Raw genomic sequence first — 19,922 nt, forward strand, 5'->3', positions numbered from 1 at the left:
ACCCATCATCTTCAGCTGGTACTGGTATTGCCACCCACCTCCACACTTTGTCACCTTCACTCGGTCAGCATTTGGTCAGTAATCAATCAGTATTGCTAAAGCCCAAAAAATAGGAGTTGATCCAAAACAGAGATGACACGTAAATTGAATATTTGCATGTCCTCTGTGTTTTGTACCCACTCCTGCTTTTGGCTACCAAATCACAAGCCAATTCTGATGGGGCCACATAGGCCTTACAGCTGCTCACAGACAGGATCTGTTGTGCGTCTCATTTTTCCTTCATTCTGACAGATCAGCAGAAGGGTCAAAAAAATGATGATGTCAGCCAGGCCGAAAGGCAAAATAGTGGCCCAGTCATGAAGTGGGGAGGGTGGGAACAGCATGAGAAGTCCACAGAGTGGCATATTGACATAGTGGTGAGGTGGAAGCAGCATGAGGAGGCCACAGAGTAACGCAATTACAGTGTGGAGGTGGCAGCAGCAGCATCCGGAGAAGGCAACAGAGTGGCACAATGACAGTGTGGAAGTTACAGCAGCATAAGGAGACCACAGAGTGGCAAGGTGACAATGTGGAGGTGGCAGCAGCATCAGGAGACTACAGAGTGGCAAGGTTACATAGTGTGGAGGTCGCAGCATTATAAGGAGACCACAGAGTGACCTGGTGACAGAGTGGAGAGGTGGGTGGCAATACCAGTACCAGCTGAAGATGGTGGGTGAAATAAGAGCATTTGGAAACAGATGTGTGCCATCAGGTGGGTTGCAGCATCAGAATAGTAGCTGAAGCAGGTAGCCAGAAGAAACCAGTCTCTTTGTCAAATTGTTGGTGTGGCACCATGGATGATCTAGTCTGATGTATCAGGCATTGGTGGGTGGAAATCCTGGCTGATCCACGCCTGATTCATCTTGACAAAGGTCAGTCTTTCCACATTTTGGGTGGAAAGACGAGTTCTTCTTGGGGTAACTATGCCCCCCCCCCCGCCGCACTAAACACCCACTCTGATGCCACACTACTGGCCGGGAAGGACAGCTATTCTCCAGGGCAAACTCTGCCAGTTGTGGCCACAAATCTAGTTTGGCTGCCCAGTAGTCCAGCGGATCTTCAATGTGGGGTGGCAGGGTGCTGTCCAAGTATGCCACCACCTGCTAGTCCAGGTTGTGCTCCAGGTCTATTTGCTGCTGGTGAGTAGTTTCTTCACTAGTCGGTGTGAAGAAAGCTGCTCATCAACGACTCTAGACTCAAGTTGCTGCTGATGGAACTGGAACTGCTCCCACCCTGCCACAGCAGCCATGGCAGAGGAATCTTGTCACGGAGGGCCACCCTGGTCAGACCTGCTAGAGGATGGACGATCGGGCAGATAGGTAGTGGCCAACTGGCTACATAGGACATCTCTATAGTAGTTCAGTTTGTCTTCCCTCTCAGCAGGTGTAAAAAAGGCCCACAATTTGGACTGGTAGCGAGGGTCCAACAAGGTGGAGAGCCAAAAGTCATCCATCTGCAGAATGGTGACAATTTTGCCTAAGCAAGTGAGCATGCATCAGGCCATTTGTGCAAGTGACTCAGAGGGACTCCCTGCCTCCATCTCCACTGCATACTGCCACGGTGTGTCTGGTTCCTCTGCCTCCTCTTCCTCATCACCGTGTAGCTCCTATGGCTGCTCCTCCTCCTCCTTCTCTCCTGTAATCTGTGTAGAAAAGTCAACCATTTTGCTACACATTGCTTGTGCTTAAATGTCCTCCTCCTCCAGTTCAGCCCCCACAGGGCTCATGTGGCCATGAGATCTAGGCGCCACGTCTCCAGTCCCTTGACCAGACAGATTTACCAGCATTTGTTCCAGGACATAATTCATTGGAATGACGTTGTTCATCCCGTAGTCCTGGCGACTGACAAATAAGGTGACCTCCTCAAAGGGCCTGAGCAAACGGCAGGTGTCACTCATGATCTGCCACTGGCTGACATCGAAGTTACACAGGGGAGTACTCCTGTCCGATTGGATCATGAAGAAATTGTTTATGGCCTTTTTTCTGTTCGTACAGTCGGTCCATCATATGGAGGGTGGAATTCCAGAGTGTGGAAACGTTGCATATCAGCCTATGTTGGGGGATGCCGTTCTGCCGCTGCAGCTCAAGGAGGGTTTGCTTTGCGGTGTACGAGTATCTGCAGTGCATGCAAAGTTTCCTGGCCATTTTTAGAATGTCTTGCAGATGGGTGGAGGACTTCTGGAAACGCTTGACAACCAGATTGAACACATGTGCCATGCAGGGCACATGGCTTAGGCCTCCTTGACGCAGAGCTGACAACATGTTCTTCCCGTTATCGGTCAGCCAGAATTAGATTTCTTGATGAAGGACATGGAGCAGTTCCTCCCCTGTGTAACTCTATTTGCCCAAGCAAACGACTTGCAGAACAGCATGACACCGCCATTCCCTGCACATGTGGTATGCTGGAGGGACACTGTGAATTGTCCCTGCAGTGGAGGCTGAGGACATGGTGGAGGATTATGAGGCAGAGGCGGACATTGTCGCAGGACCAACTGTGTGAGAACGTGGAGGCGGAAGTGGTGTCACCTGGCCAAGTTGCTAGTCTAGCTGTGTAGGAACCACATTCACCCAGTGGGCCGTACAGGACATGTATTGTCCCTGACCATAGTTATAGCTCCACATGTCGGTGCTGCCGTGCACTTTTGCAGACACCGACAGGTTGAAGGACTGGCCCACCTTCTGTTCTACATACGTATGCAGGGCTGGTACTGCCTTTTTGGCAAAGAAATGACGGCTTGGGACTTTCTACCTCAGCTCGGCACAAGCCCTCAGTTCTCTGAAAGGTGAAGAGTCCACCACTTGGAAAGGGAGGGACTGTAGCACCAGCAACTTGGCCAGGAGCACGTTCTGCTTCTGCGCTGTTGGATGAGTGCACGCATACTGTTGTCTCTTGGCAATCGCTTCTGTGATCGATAGCTTACATAATGACTGATGAGAAGTAGGAGGAGTAGCAAGAGCATCAGGACCAGCAGATGATGGGGACAGACAGCTCCCTTCGGCTGAGGTGGTGGAGCCTTGACTGCCTGAAATTGGGTTCCTGCCACTGGGTGAGGCAGCGGTTGCTGCGGCAGGCTGGACCACCACATCGGAGCCACGGTTCTCCCAGGCCACTTTATGGTGACACTGCATATGTTGACGCAGGGCTATAGTGCCAACATTGGCACCCTGCCACGCTTCACCTTCTGCCCACAGATTCTACAAATGGCCATGTTCACCTCCTCTGGCGGCTTAACAAAAAAACTGCCACACTGCCGAGTAGGTGATTTTACACTCAACACTCTGCACTGACTGATTGCTACCGCCGCTGCTTCCGTGAACCCCTGCACCACTACTTTCATGGCAAGTAGGCTACTGCGAAGCGGGTGGTCTACCTCTGGCACTTTTGGCTCTCGACCTCCCACTGCTGCCACCCTGCTGACTCCCGGCCAACGCTAGGGACTTTCTGGCTCCACCGCGGCCTCACAGGCAAGCTGCAACCCTCTTCTCCTGATAATGATAAAGCCTCTAATTCACCCGGCTCCCAAGTGCGATCAGCTACATTATCATCATTGAGTACCGTCTGTGAGTCACTGATGTCTCCCTCAATGATCTCTGGATCAGGAGCCTGACCACTCGCAACACCAGCTCCCACTCCACTCTCCTCATGACTACTTGCCTGTCTACTGGAGGAAGCTGCAGTTGTCTCCTCCACATCTTGGCTGCCCAGTAGCTGCTGACTGTCCTATAGTAGCTCGTCCTCGCTGTATAGTGGATCGGAGCCCACAGCATATAATACTACTCTGGCTGAAGGAACAGAAAGGATAGAGGCAGGTTGAGGACAGGTTAGGGCACAGGGCCTTCTACCGGCGCATGCCAACTAAGGATTGTGTCTGACGAACCCACCAACTCTTGGCTGGGGGTGTCTGATGTCACTTGTGACTAAGTGGATGACCGAGTCAACCATTCAAGAACTGCTGGGTTGCTGGTCAAGACATGACCGATAGATGACACCGGGAGCTCAGGCCTCTCTCTGCGACTCCTGATGCCACGCCCCCTTACTCTGCTGCGACCTGTGCCTGTGCCAGAAACATTTAGGCCTCTGCCACTCCCCTGTGCATGGTCTGGCACTTCTCTGTCTGACATACTGTTGGATGAAATAAATAAAAAGAAAATTAAAACACCCCAAAAAAGTCTGTAAATTTCTCATTTCACCACACAACAGCTAATAAACCCTTTTTTTCCCACTAATACATGCCAAAAAGGGATTTAGAAAATATACAGTAACTTGCACCGCTGCACGTCAAATTGGCCCTTATTTTTTGCTACTTATACACGCCACAAAAGGCTTTAGAACATATAACTGCACGGATGAACGGCAAATATATATATATATATATTGCCACTAATACATGCCAAAAAGGGCTTTAGGACATATACCAGCACGACTGAGCGGCAAATAAATATATTTTTTGCCACTAATACATGCCAAAAAGGGCTGTAATTTTCTCACTTTACCACACAACGGCAAATACTTTTTTTTGTGCCACTAATACATGCCAAAAAGGGCGGTAGTTTTCTCACTTCACCACACAACGGCAAATACCAGTAATGCGCACAAAACAGTACTTCAGAACATATAACTGCACTGCTGAACAGCAAATATTATATATATTTTTTCCACTAATACACGCCAAAAAGGGATTTAGAACATATAACTGCACCGCTGAACTGCAAATAGGCCCTTACTTTTTTCCACTTATACACTCCACAAATGGCTTTAGAACATATAACTGCACCACTGAACGGCAAAAATATATTATTTTCCCACTAATACATGCCAAAAAGGGCTGTAATTTTTTCACTTCACCTCACAACGGCAAATGATTTTTTTTGTACCACTAATACACGCAAAACAGTGGTTTAGAACATATAACTGCATGGCTGAACAGCAAATAATATATATATTTTTTGCCACTAATACACGTCAAAAAGGGCTTTAGAACATATAACTGCACCGCTAAACGGCAAATAATATATATTTTTTTGCCACTAATACACATCAAAAAGGGCTTTAGAACATATAACTGCACCGGTAAACGGCAAATAGGCCCTTTTTTTCCACTTATACACGCCACAAAAGGCTTTAGAACATATAACTACACTCCTGAACGGAAAATAATATATATTTTTTTGCCACTAGAACACGCTAATACATTGCGATGCTCTGCACGTCGCGGCGTTTCGGCCGAACACCGCGTGTACTCGAGCGCGATGCTTGAGTCTCCTCCCCGTACGTTTGTCAGCCAATAAACATGCAGGGAAGTGCTGCCACTCACTGTAATGCCATAGCCATGTTGTTTACTGGCATTACAGTGATTGGCTGGCCGAGATGCGTCATTGGGTGCTATATAGCACCTCATGACACGTGTGATGCCCGTTGCAGTATTGAGGACCGCATTTGCGGATCCGCAATACACGGGCACCATACCGTGGCCATTCCACATCACGGATGCGGCCCTATTCATTTCAATGGGTCTGCAAATCCGGAGATGCGGAACAGAAGAACGGAATGGAACAGTACGGAAACACTACGGAGTGCTTTCTGCGGTTCCGTTCCGTGCTTCCGCACCGCAAAAAGATAGAACTTGCTCTATCTTTATGCGGAATGGAAGGATCGCGGACCCATTCAAGAGAATGGGTCTGCGATCCCCATGCGCCTGCCCCATGGTGACAGCGACATTACCAGCGCTACAACTCCTGTATAACGTTTGCGCATCATAAATATTAGTGTTGATTGAGCACCGTAGTGCTCGGGGGCTCGGGCCGAACACATTGAGATGTTCGGGTCTCGACCTAGCACCCGAGTATAATGGAAGTCAATGGGAGAACCCGAGCATTAAACCAGGCACCCCTTTCTTTGAAGAGGGGAGGGTGCCTGGTACATAGGAAAATGTCAGAAATTGATGAAAACACCAACAAAATGGTTGGGGAACAGCATGGGGAGAATGTCTGGATGCATCTTGGACTCCCAGGTCGCTGCTGAGAATGATGTTGTCCGAGTAGTACGCCACTTTTACAGACTGACAATAATATGCACAAAACCGAAGATGAAATCGATTTTAGAAGAAAATATGTTAGGGAACATTCTTTTCTGTATATTTACTTGTATATAAAGTGCAAGTGCTGCCAAAAATATTGTTGATTTTCAGAACCGGGGCCATGATTAAAAGGGATGGCCGTTGGCATCCGTATTGCGCCACTAGAGGTGAAATTCGTGGACCGGCGCAAGATGAACCACAGTGAAAGCATTTGCCAAGAATGTTTTCATAAATCAACAATGAGAGTCGGAGGTTCAAAGACGATCCGACAGGCGATCCGGCGGTGTTATTCCCATGACCCGCAGAGCAGCTTCCGGGAAACCAAAGTCTTTGGGTTCCAGGGAGAATATGGTTGCAAACCTGAAACTTAAAGAGGACCTTTCACTTGTATAAACTATGTGAACTGAGTATGCTGCCATATAGAGCGGCGCCCGGGGATCTCACTGCACTTACTATTATCCCCGGGCGCCGCTCCGTTCTCCCGTTATAGGCTCCGGTACCTTTGCTCCTTAAGTTATAGTAGGCGGGTCTTCCCTTGTCCTGTGGGCGTCTCCTTCTCCTAGGCTGCAGCGCTGGCCAATCGCAGCGCACAGCTCACAGCCTGGGAGGTTTTTTTCTCGGAAGGGCACCACCAGGAGTGGAGCCTGCGGCTTAATTTGACTCAACACGGCAAACCTCACCCGGCCCGGACACGGAAAGGATGGACAGATTGATAGCTCTTTCTCGATTCTGTGGGTGGTGGTACATGGCCATTCTGAGTTGGTGGAGCGATTTGTCTGGTTAATTCCGATAACCAACGAGACTCCTCCGTGCTAATTAGTTACGAGACCCCCGGCGGTGAGGATTTTGTTGACCAGACTCTTATGGTTGAGGGCCTGCAGGTGAGCTGACCATCGCAAACAATATGGGCGAGGGCCTGCTGCTGCTTTGTTGACTCTAGGTGACTTCTGCCTGATCGCACGTCCCTGTGATGTCGATGATCCATTTGGATGTCTGCCCTAACAACTTTCAATGTTCTTTTATGTGCCTTACATGGTGACCACAGGTAACAGGGAATCAGTGTTTGATTCCGGAGAGGGAGCCTGAGAAACGGCTACCACATCCAAGGAAGGCAAGCGGGGGGCATGCAAATTACCCACTCCCAACTGTTAGAAAAGGACACCATCTATTGAAAAATTCAATTTTATTTTTTTGAAGCGCACACTTTTCACAGCATACACTTACAAAACCTGGGCTACTGTACATGTGACATACTTGCAAGCATATATACCATTTAATATGCACAAGGAGAGCAGCAACGGATGGGGAAGTGGCTGTGCTGCTGATGGTGCACGCAGAGGCCATGGCCCTGGGCACGGTGAAACTGTGCCTGCTGCCAGAGCACAAGAAACATGATACCTAGCTTCATGTCCCAGTTTGCAGGGCGGCGCAGGACACCACTCTCAAAGTCACACCAATGCGACCAGGTGGTCAGTTGAATTGCAGCAGGTAATGCTTCTAGTTGGTTAAGCACCACCCTGTCTTCCACAAAGTCCAGTGTCAGTAGCCAAGAGTATGGTCAACAGAATCCTCACCCTGATCCTCCATCCTCCCACCATGGAGAGTCTTGGCAAACAAGTGATCCCAAACTCAGATATTCCAAAGAGCTCTTTTCGTCGCCATTCCTTGATTTGGCCCTCTTGCCAAGCCCACTTGAAGAGAGACCTGAGGATATCTTGTGGACTGATTCCCAAACTCTTGAGCATCCACAGTCAGAAAAAGATCACGGTGGGGAACGGCAATTAGTGTTTCACGAGGTGGATAATGATGATGAGACACAGTTGCCAATAAGTCAATGGCAATTAGTGTCTCAAGAGGTTCATGATGAGGATGAGACACTGTTGTCAATAAGTGAGGTTTCTGTTAGGTTAACAAGTCAGGAGGATGACCAAAGTGAGGAAGTGGAAGAGAAGGCAGTGGACGATGAAATCACTGACCCAACCTGGGAAGGTGGCAAGCCGACCGAGGACAACAGTACAGAGGGGGAGGGATCCGCAGCACCGCAACAGGCCGGAAGAGGCAGTGGGGTGGCAAAAGGGAGAAGGCAGGCCACACCAAACAGGCCCACAACTGTTCCCCGGAGCACCCCCTTGCAGCAATCTCCCTTGCCAAGGGGTAGGTGTTTCGCAGTCTGGCGCTTTTTTGAGGAAAGTACGGACGATAAAAGAATTGTCATTTGCAACCTGTGCCGCACCAAAATGAGCAGGGGCGTGAACACTAGCATCCTCACCACCACCAGCATGATCTGCCACATGGCATCAAAGCACCCTAATAGGTGGGCCAAACGCCTGGGTCCACAACCAGTATCTGCAGGTCACACCACTGCCTCCTCTACCCCTGTGTCACGTGCTGGCCAATCCCCTGTCCAAGACGCAGGCCCGGATGCCTCCCGCCCTGCACCTGGACCTTTGCATGCACCGTCAGCTATCACATCCACTTCTGTGTCCCAGTGCAGCGTACAGATGTCCATACCCCAGGCCTTTGAACGAAAGCGCATATACCCAGCCACCCACCCACAGACCATAGCACTAAATGCGCACCTTTCCAAATTGCTAGCCTTGGAAATGTTGCCATTTAGGCTTGTGGACACTGAGGCTTTCAGCAGCCACTATTTTTCCCGGTGTGCCATCCCCGCCTTACACCAGCATGTGTCCTGTAACATCACCCGTGCCCTGACCAATGCAGTTATTGGGAAGGTCCACTTAGCGACTGACACATGGACAGTCAGCTATCAGTCAGTAGCTGGAAGCAGTGTAGCACTGCAGTGGGGAAGCGACAACAGGCCGTGCTGAAACAAATTTGCTTACGTGACAAACAGCACACCACTGCAGAGATGTGGCAGGGTATTAGGGACCAGACTGAGCTGTGGCTCTCGCCACTCAACCTACAACCAGGCATGGTTGTGTCTGACAATGGCTGTAACTTGGTGGCGGCTTTGGAGCTCGGCAAGCTCACACACATACTATGCCTAGCCCACGTGTTCAACTTAGTGGTTCAGCGGTTTCTCAAAACCTACCCCAATTTGCCTGAGCTACTGTTGAAGGAGCACCGTGTGTGTGCCCATTTACGAAAGTCATCTACAGCTGTCGCCGGTCTGGCAACGCTGCAGCAGCGCTTGCAAGTGCCGGATCAGCGACTTTTGTGCGATATGAGCACGCGCTGGAACTCCACGTTCTACATGTTGGCCAGGCTTTGTGAGCAGCAGAGGGCAGTAGTGGAATACCAGCTGCAACATGGTCGTCGCCTTTCCAGTCAGCTTCCGCTCTTCACAAGCTACGAGTGGGCATGGATGTCTGACTTCTGTGAGGTTTTACGCAACTTTGAGGAATCAACACAGATGGTGAGCGGTGATAATCAGCATAATCATCCCACTCCTGTGTGTAATGAAATGCTCACTGCTCACAATGAAGGCGGATGCTTTGCATGTGGAAGTGGTGGAAATGGGGGAAGGCCCAGCAGTTCCAACAGAGGCAGGGCAACACTCTCCAATGCCTGGGACAGTTTTATGACACCCAACCAGCACCCTAACCCTGATGTGCGACCTAGTGTCACAAGGAGGGAAAAGTTTTGGAAGATGGTGAAGGAGTACGACCGCAGACCTTACAACTACTGGTTGTCCAAGCTGGACACGTGGCACAAACTGGTGCTCTACGCCTTGGAGGTGCTGGCCTGCCCTGCTGCCAGCATTTTGTCAGAGCGGGTATTTAGTGCTGCTGGGGGCATGATAACTGATAAGCACATCCGCCTGTCAACTGAAAATGCTGACAGGTTGACTCTTATCAAAATGAACAAGGCCTGGATTGCCCCTGACTTCCACCAGAGGAAAGCGGCAGAACATAAAGGCACTCTAAATATGGCTTTTATGGTGTATTGAATACACTGTATTCCCATGCACCCCTTCCACCACAAAAATGGGTATATGGTTCAATCTTACTTTTATCATCCTCCTCCTCCATCATATCAACATGCTTATTAGGCTGCCCTCACCCCTAATGTTTTAGAGGGTCACGAGCAGACCCTCACCCCTAATTTTTTAGATGGTCAGATCAGCAGCAGGCCCTCGCCCCTAATGTTTTAGAGGGTCACCAGCAGGCCCTGGCTTCTAATGTTTTTGAGGGACAGCAGCAGGCCATCAATCATAATTTTTCAAGGGTGTGTATGATTACGTCCTTTATGTATAATAAAGGGTGTATTGGAGTGCCGGTTCCTTGTAATTTTTGTAAGCCCTTTCACTTAGTGCATAGGCTTTATGAATGTAGGAGTCCCACTCCCTGAACAATTGTGCCAGAATATGCCTCTTCCTTGTAATTTTTGGCAGCACTTGCATTTTATATACAAGTAAATATACAGGAAAGAATGTTTCCTAACAATTTTTCCTCTAAAATTGATTTTATCTTCGGTTTGTCGCGTATTATTGTCAGTCTGTAAAAGTGGCGTACTACTCAGACAATATCGTTCCCAGCAGCAACCTAGGAGTCCAAGATGCATCCAGACATCCTCCCCATGCTGTTCCTGAACCATTTCAGTGGTGTTTTCATCAATTTCTGACCTATGAAGCAGACCCCCTCCCCTCTTCAGAGCAGAGGGTGCCTGGTTTAATGCTCAGGTTCTCCCATTGACTTCCATTGTGCTACAGTGCACCCGAGCATCCCAAAGTGTTCTACTCGAGCACCCGAGCACTTTGGTGCTCGATCAACACTACATATAACTGCACTGCTGAACGGCAAATAGGCCCTTTGTTTTGTTCACTTATACACTCCACAAAAGGCTTTAGAACATATAACTGCACCGCTGAACGGCAAATAATATTTTTTTTTTCCCGCTAATACAAGCCAAAAAATGCTTTAGAACATATAACTGCACAGCACAAGGGCAAATAAGACGTAGAATTATTTCCTTGTAATAAACCCTGTTACTGGCTGTATCAAACAGCACTTGCACCCCAATAACAAGAACGGTTTGCTGGAATTACAGAGCTGTATAATGGCAATTTGGATCCGCAGTCAGTGCAGCAAGGTGTAATAGGATTGTTCCTATTACCCAGGTTGTAACCTCCCCTACTGAACCCTGTTCTACATAAATGCTGTGGAATTATCCCTCCTTATCCTTTCCCTGAACTTCTATAAAGCAAAATAAAAGTTTTAAAGGCTTTTCTACTACTGTCCCTAGCGCCTGCTGAAGTCTCTCCCTGCACTAAATACACTGGAAAATGGCTGAATCCTAGATGACTGATGCTATTTATAGGGCTGTGACATCACAGGGCTGGCTGGCTGCTTATTGGCTGCATGCATGGCATTGTGGGTGATCCCTAATTTCCAGAGTTCCTTGCTCCATGTCCAAACAGGTGCAGTAGCTATTTTAGGAAAAAATGAGATTCGTTCTCACGAAGCATGAGGAAATTCGGATTCAGTGCTAATCTAATTTTTCATGAATTTCGGATCAAATGCCACTTCGTTAACTTCATAGTTACATAGTTAATATGGTTGAAAAAAGACAAACGTCCATCAAGTCCAACCAAGGGATAGGTGGGGACTCGAATCTCAGAAGGAAATGAGACTCAGATTTCTATACTTTTTCAGAAGCATTTATGTTTTTTAATTTTAAGAATTTGTCTAAACCCTTTTTGAAACTGTCCACTGTTCCTGCTGTGACCACGTCCTGAGGAAGTCTAATCCACAGATTCACAGTTCTTATAGTAAAGAAGCTTTGAGGCTTCTGGAGACTAAACTTTTTCTGTGCCCCCTTGTCTTTTGAGCACATTTCACATGGAACAGCTTTTCGCCGTATTTTTTGTATGGCCCATTTATTTACTTTGATTTGCTCATCTCTAGACAACACTGAAGATGACACTTTGATGCAATGTAAAGTAGTCAGTGTACAGCTTGTATAACAGTGTACATTTGGTGTGCCCTCCAAATATCTCAACACACAGCCATTAATGTCTAATACGTTGGCATCAAATGTGAGTACACCCCTAAGTGAAAATGGCCAAATTGTGCCCAAAGTGTCAATATTTTAAGTGGCCACCATTATTTTCCAGCACTACCTTAACTCTCTTGGGCATGGAGTTCACTAGAGCTTCACAGGTAGCCCCTGGAATCCTCTTCCACTCCTCCATAATGGCATCACAGAGCTGGTGGATGTTAGACATCTTGCGCACCTCCACCTTCCGTTTGAGGATGCCACAAACAGGTTCAATAGGGTTTAGGTCTGGAAACATGCTTGGCCAGTCCAGCACCTTTACCCTCAGTTTCTTTAGCAAGGCAGTGGTCGTCTAGGAGGTGTGTTTGGGGTCATTATCATGTTAGAATACTTCCCTGTGGTCGAGTTTCCAAAGGGAGGGGATCATTCTCTGCTTCAGCATGTCACAGTACATGTTGGCATTCATGGTTCCCTCAATGAGCTGTAGCTCCCTACAGCCGGCAGCACTCATGCAGCCCCAAACCATGATACTCCCACCACCATGCTTAACTGTAGGCAAGACACACTTAAAACCATCTAAACCAAATAAGTTTATCTTGGTCTCATCAGACCACAGAACATGGTTCCAGTAATCCATGTCCTTATTCTGCTTGTCTTCAGCAAACTGTTTCCGGACTTTCTTGCGCATCATCTTTAGATTAGGCTTCCTTCTGGGATGGCAGCCATGCAGACCAATTTGATGCAGTGTGCGGTGTCTGGTCTGTGCACTGACAGGCTGACCCCCACCCCCCAACCATGTCTATTTTGAAAAGACCTCTGGATATGATGCTGAGCATGTGCACTCAACTTCTTTGGTCAACCATGGCAAGGCCTGTTCTGAGTTGAAGCTGTCTTAACCATTGTATGGTCTTGACCACCATGCTGCAGCTATGTTTCAGGGTGTTAGCAATCTTCTTATAGCCTAGGGTTTGGCCATCTTTATGTAGAGCAACAATTCTTTTTTTCAGATTCTCAGAGAGTTCTTTGCCATAAGATGCCATGTTGAGCTTCCAGTGACCAGTATGAGAGAGTGTGAGAGCGATAACATCAAATTTAACACACCTGCTCCCCATTCACACCTGAGACCTTGTAACACTAACAAGTCAAATGACACCGAGGAAGGAAAATGGCTAATTGGGAACAATTTGAACATTTTCACTTAGGGGTGTACTCACTTTTGTTACCAGTGGTTTAGATTGGCTATGTGTTGAGATATTTGGAGGGCACACCAAATTTACACTGTTATACAAGCTGTACACTGACTACTTTACACTGTATCAAAGTGTCATATCTTCAGTGCTGTCCCATGAAAAGATAGAATCAAATATTTACAAAAATGTGAGGGGTGGACTGACTTTTGTTAGATACTTTATATACCCCAAAATAGTTCCTAAAAAGTCTACAACTAATCTTGCAAAATAAAAATAAAGAAATTTAGAAGAAAAAAATTAAAAGGTTAATGAAGGGGCAAAGTGTTGCTGGTCCTTAAGGCTAAAATGAATTACTTCACTAAGGGGTTAAAAATGCAGTTGTGTCCCCCTGAGTTGTTTGCCAACAAGATTTACTTCAGGCACATATTAAAAATCTACAATAAAAAAGTGACATTTTTGGGAGGGTTTTTCCAATTTTAATGTGATTATTAGGAGGTTAATTCACCTTATGTTAAATGGCCATATCATAATAAACCATCATATAGTACTGTATACCACTTAATTAACTTCCTCTAACCCAGCATCCAATAATCCAGAATAACACTATTTACATTCTCTTCTTTCAAGGTATTGTCTTTTCTAATGGCGAAAACTGGAAAGTAATGAGAAGATTTACCCTTTCAAAGTTGAAAGACTTTGGAATGGGGAAGAAATCTTTAGAAGATCGGATAAATGAAGAATGTGACTCATTAGTACAGACATTTAAGTCATATGGAGGTGAGATGTTCCATGTACAATGCACAATATTATAATAATAATATTTTTATTACATTATATAACGTCATAGACCCAACTAACTGCTACAATAACAGTTCATGACCGCCGATGGCTTGTGTGCACAGGTGCCAGCTTCCTGTGTGTGAATTAGGACTTGTATTCATTGTACCTCTGTCTTCAGCACTGCTAGGGTTAAACTTTCTGTGAGGTGCTGCATGGCCGTCAGGGAAACTACAGTCACCTTCCAGGCCACCGCTAGTGTGCCCAAAACCTGCTTTTGAAACCTCTCCAGGTAATATGAAACTAAGGCCACCAGACCGCGATGCAAGGTAGGATGGACTTGGCTGCTAAGGACCCAAGATACACCTGCTTCAGATAACAGATTACTGGTGCAGACATACTGGTAGCAGAACTGTCAGGATTACCAGGTAAGTACAAGAAGCACCACGCCATGTCCGCCATAATCCAGGCTTAAGCTTGATAAAGGGCACCGTATCAGGGCCCGAAACGTTGCACTAGCCGTAAATGCTATCGTGTGTACTACTGTACGAATAAAGCCTAAATAGCAACTTCATCTGGTGTGCTGTCTCCGCCATCTTTTGTAAAACAAATTATACAAGACTCCTTGGGTGGAAGGAATTGATTGGAGGCATGCACCTACGAAAGCCCTATAGACGAGTGCTGTGGTCACCTTTGATTAGAATATACCAGGTAAGTACAAGAAGCGTCAGCAGGGTCAGGATACTAGAACAAATATGAAGATTTCCACTAGAGATGAGAAAAAAAAATCAAAAATTGGATTCGGACTGTTCGCCGAATTTTCCCAAAAATTTAATTCGATCCAAATTTATTTGCGACAAATCGCATTCAAAATCAGCTATTTTCTGGCTACAGAGACCCTTTATAGTGGTGCAGAACACTGTGCCTTGCAGTAACATGCATAGGGAGACTGCTGTGGTAGTGAAACTGACCAAATAACTCAAGTGTGAACTTAACCTTATAGGTCAGTGTTAGCATCAGGTATAAAGAACCGTGCAGTGGCCCAAGATTCTACTATAGTGTGAAAGAGCGCACTCCTTTTACACTATTGTCAGCTGATTCCACATAGATTTCTACAGAACCTGTTCACCCCAAAATCAGTACTATCAGACCGCAATTTCACTCCAATTACACAATTAGGGATTAACGGATATACTTATGTATAATAAAATGTGAGCACCCCAAATTCTGTAGTATCAAACCACAGTTTCACCCCAATAACAGAATCAAGGATTACTGGAATTACGTATGCATCAAAGAATGCAAACAACCTGAAATCTGTAGCAATAGATCACTTTTAGTAACCCCAATTAGTGCAGCAAGGTGTAATAGAATCGCTCCTATTACCCAGGCTTTACACTCTCCTGTTGGACCCTGCTCTCTCCCTACGGTGTGGATAATGCCTCCCTATCCTTTCCCTACATTATGAATAATCTTTCCCTGAACTGCTCAATAGTTGTTGTTTTTTTGTGAATAAAGTCTTTTCTAAACTCTCCCTAGCGCCTGTAACATCTTTCCCTGCACTAAGTTCACTGTAAAATGGCAGAGACCGTTTTTTTTTTATAGGGCTGTGACATCACTGGAGCTGGCTATCTGCTGATTGGCTTTCTGCATGGCATTGTGGGTGCTCCCTCGTTCCCGGGCTTCTTACTTTCACTTTGTACAGTAACATGTGCAGCAGTCATTTTAGAAAAAAAATATGATTTGTTACCACGAAGCGGGAGGAAATTCTCACTTTGGAAGTAATCAAATTTTTCCTGAAATTCGGATCGAATTCCACTTTGTCAACTTCAATTCGCTCATCTCTTATTGACACAAATAAAAGGAAATCCAGGTACAAGACAAAGTCAATGCCAGGAGAGTCAATGTGAGCAGAATCAGCAGCAAGAGATAATCCAAAAACAAGCCACAGGTCAAAACCAGAGAAAAGTACAGAGCGTAGAGAAAGAAAATACCATACACCGATGATTGGTACCAGCTGATTTAAATACTTTGCCTCGCTCTATATTTGGACACAGAGACTGAAACCTGATTGGCTCGGTTTCTAGTCATAGTGACAGGTCCTGCAACTGATGCTTGTCTGGTCAGCATAGCAACCCTCCCAGACGGACTCTGCATAGCAATACAAGGAGACAATAGCTATGTTGAATTGCTAATCAGCTGCTCCTCATAATTGTGTTGATTACCTAATTTCATGGTCTGTGCAATGCATTTTCTAGCTAGAGCCTGCACGGTAGCTGATATCCAATTGTCTGCCTATGCACCTGACCTGTACCTGTTCACCATACTTTTCCTGTGCCTCCTGCCCTGACATTTGGTCTGTTTTAAGGATTTTCATGTACTCTGCCAACCCTGATCTCTGCCTGTTTCTTGACTACTTATATTGCCTTTTTCGTTCAGTGTTACACACATCAGGACTATTCCAAGAGGTAGCGACCTGGTGGCTCCTGTGCAGTGAAGTCCAGATCCCTGTAAGGGTAACTGCCAGGGGACTGCCATGATAACACCCTTAGGTCTAGCTCAAAATCAAACTGCTTGGTTGGCACAGTGGTTCTACAACCATTGTTCGTAACACTACTATGTAAGGAATGTCTTTTATGCGTTTGCTGGGCAGGTATATATTCCTATGCCTTTTTTAGTCTGAGTTTGATACGAAATTCATTCCTCCACTGGGCTTTCTGTTGGGGGTACTGTATATGTTTGAATATCCCAAAACATCATTGAAATGTATAAAATAAAGTGTGCATTCACTTCAGTGAGGCAATAGGAGTCCAAAGGATTCATTGGTTGACTTGTTTTCCGTTCATTTCTATCTTTTTTGCCAGATAATACGTAATAATGTTTTTTGTTTGTTTTTGTTTTGTTTTTGTTTACTTTCTTTTTTTTCTTTTTGCATGTGGTTTGAGGAGTGACAGAGAGCCTAATATGAGGTACACACTTCACCAGCTTGTTCACATCTTGTTACTGGCCTCCAGTTACTGAATTCATTGGGAAAAGCTTCCAACATGCACTTCCGACAAAGGTCATACACCGGTATCTGTCATCCGTATGCACCCATGTTTAAAAAAAAAAGTATACTGCATACTATGCATTTTTTTTAATGCATATTATTGCATGGAATACCATAGTCTACTGCACTAGTCTATAATTTTTATTTCTGTATACCGACATATACTGGCCCGATACATGGCAAAAATACATTCTTTTGGACTCCATTGGGCTAATGGTGCCTTATGGACATTCATGAATACATCGATGGTTTTTCCTAGTGTACAGGCTATTGTGATGTGAACATATCTTAAACTGGCACCTACTATATGCAGTACAATTGAGATGTGCTGTAAGGATTGCATCTGAGTTCATTGAGTTTAAGAGATTATGCACATGGCCAGTAGATGAAGGTCATACGGCACCCTAGTATGTAGCCATGTGACCGCTGCGTTTTGCCATGGAGGCTCTATCAAGTGCCTTATGTATGGATATATTCTCCCCTAGATGCAATGCCTCCTTATACCTCCCTACATGTGACAAACTGTGGAAAGTGACTTCTCTTGGATTAGTTTGGGACAAAACTCTTTGGAGCAGATTTACATGCCACTGTTTTACACCACTTTTATGGTTATGAAACACCAGTCTTTATAAATTTCCCCCATTATCTCCGCATGGAATCAGGAGCTTATAAAGTTGCAGTACATGATTATTTCTCTGTGGAAGCCTAAAGTTGAAGGGGTTGTCCGGCCTAGGATCCGACAACTCCAGTGGCCGAAAAAGGTGTTCCCCATTTAATAAACCAAAAAACAAAGAAACACTCACCTGTCCACAGTACTGCTGTTCCAGAACCTCTGTCCTGTCCCCATCCACTTCCAGTCACAACAGGACCAGAAGTGGCTTCGTGCCATGACCACTGCAGCCAATGGAAACATGATCTTAAATGGCACATCATTGCTAGTGATGCGCTGATGGCATGCTGTTCAAGCACATGTGACCGCTAAGGTCACACCAGTAATAGGTCTAAGCCACTTCCGGTCTGGTGGAGAGAACAATGCACACCTTTCTACCACTGCGGTTGTCATCTTCTAAGCCGGACAACCCTCTAAATATGTCACCCATAGCTGTCTGGGATAATAATGTAACTTCGTACGGCATTATACAAAGGTTGTTAACAAATGGGCCAGTCTCCAGAAAAATCATTGCTTCTCAGAAAATAATATAATCATATGGCGACACATCCAGAGCCTACAACTCAGAAATACAGAGCAAAAGAAACTCTGTGTGCTGCTACCCAGACTATGTGCAACACGTACATGGCTCTATGTTGTGCATGAGGCCTAAGGAGTTATGCTGTTATTGTTGGTAATATCCAGCGCTATAATGAAAGACATCGGCAAACTATTATAATTGCAAATAGTTCCATCTAGTAGCTTGTTACTGTAAAACTTTTAGAAAAGAGTTTAGTAACTGTAAGGGCAACTAACGTCATCGACTATAAAATATTGCACATTGTTTTCTATTTCTTCATTTTACATAATAATTTTTAATTTTTATTACTATTGTTCTTTTAAGCTGCTTTTAAGTGTCTATCACAATTTTTAACCAAGATCAGTAAATACTGTATAAATATACCACACTGTTCATTGAATTCAATGGGGCTAAACGTGGGAACAACCATTGCCTCAGGTCCCCGAGAACTGACATTCCCACTAATGTCCTGACATTGATCCGTATGTTTTACAAGATCCTCCATCTTATCTAATATGATACACAATATCACAGTACACCTCTGTCTTATGTTGTTCTTCTAGGGCAGCCGTTTGAGAACACAACCATCATTAACACTGCTGTGGCTAATGTCATTGTGTCTATATTACTTGGCCACCGATACGATTATGGAGATCCAACGATTCTTAAACTCATGAGATTAGTCGATGAAAACTTTAAGCTCCTGGGTAGCCCAATGATCACGGTAAGTCCTACATACAACAGAATTCACATCACAAGCTGCCAAGACAGTCATCAAAAGTGAATACAATCCACCAGTGGTGTCTTTAGGCCCTGATACTAAGGGCATGTGCCCAAGGTATTTTGCCCTGTGTCTCATTTTCCCCTGTAGCAAGGATCATCCCTTTCAATTCTTGCAAAACATCACCCTAGGATACCCTCCATTTCATAGCTCACAAATGCACCAAGATCGCAAGATAGGAGAAAATGAAGATTTAAGAGAAAATAAGCAGATAACTAAGCCAGATAAAACAAGTCCTTACATATACCAGTCAGGAATAGATGCTGGAAGCGGGTAATTCACTCTCTATGATGAGGACAGGAGTTTCTTCAGGGTACATGTGTAACATACATAATGTTCCAGACAAATAAAATGAGTATGTTGTCCTCACCTGACATCCAAAGGAGCAGCTCATCCCAGTGCAGACAAAGAGCTGTACAGAACAGCCAATACAGGGGTTTTGCCAGTGAAATGTTGGTTGGTTGGATCAGAGTCTGAGTTTAGCTTCAACTTACTATGGCCCAGAAAAGACCATTACAAGTTGAAAATATTGTATCCTGAGGCCATTGTATCTTGAGGGACCACTGTATATTGCTCTTCTATATACAGTACACTAAACATAATACATTTGTATGAATCATGCTCTTCAACTCCCTCTAGTGGTAGCTGCTGGCAAGATTTTCTATAAACTGTGTACTGCTCACTCCATTCTCTGAGGTGAACCAAGCAGACCCAATCAGAAATGAAGGGGCAGAGTGCTTCTGCCCCTTAAAATTGGCAATCAGGGTGTGTCTCAACAATTGGACCTCCACCGATCAAAACTTTTGACGTATCGATTCAT

General features: G+C 45.6%; 1 protein-coding gene across 2 annotated transcripts in view; it reads left to right on the top strand.

Moving 5' to 3' along the window:
* The window catches only part of LOC120997259 (cytochrome P450 2C5-like), a 77,352-nt gene that overhangs the window by 45,172 nt on the left and 12,258 nt on the right, over positions 1-19,922 (top strand). For both annotated transcript variants that reach the window (XM_040427271.1, XM_040427272.1), the window contains exons 5-6: positions 13,894-14,043; positions 18,885-19,045. In XM_040427271.1, coding sequence (XP_040283205.1) covers positions 13,894-14,043; positions 18,885-19,045 — 311 coding nt within the window. The remainder of the gene's footprint in view (positions 1-13,893; positions 14,044-18,884; positions 19,046-19,922) is intronic.

Source organism: Bufo bufo, chromosome 4 (genome assembly GCF_905171765.1).
Source record: "Bufo bufo chromosome 4, aBufBuf1.1, whole genome shotgun sequence".
NCBI classification, from domain to species: domain Eukaryota; kingdom Metazoa; phylum Chordata; class Amphibia; order Anura; family Bufonidae; genus Bufo; species Bufo bufo.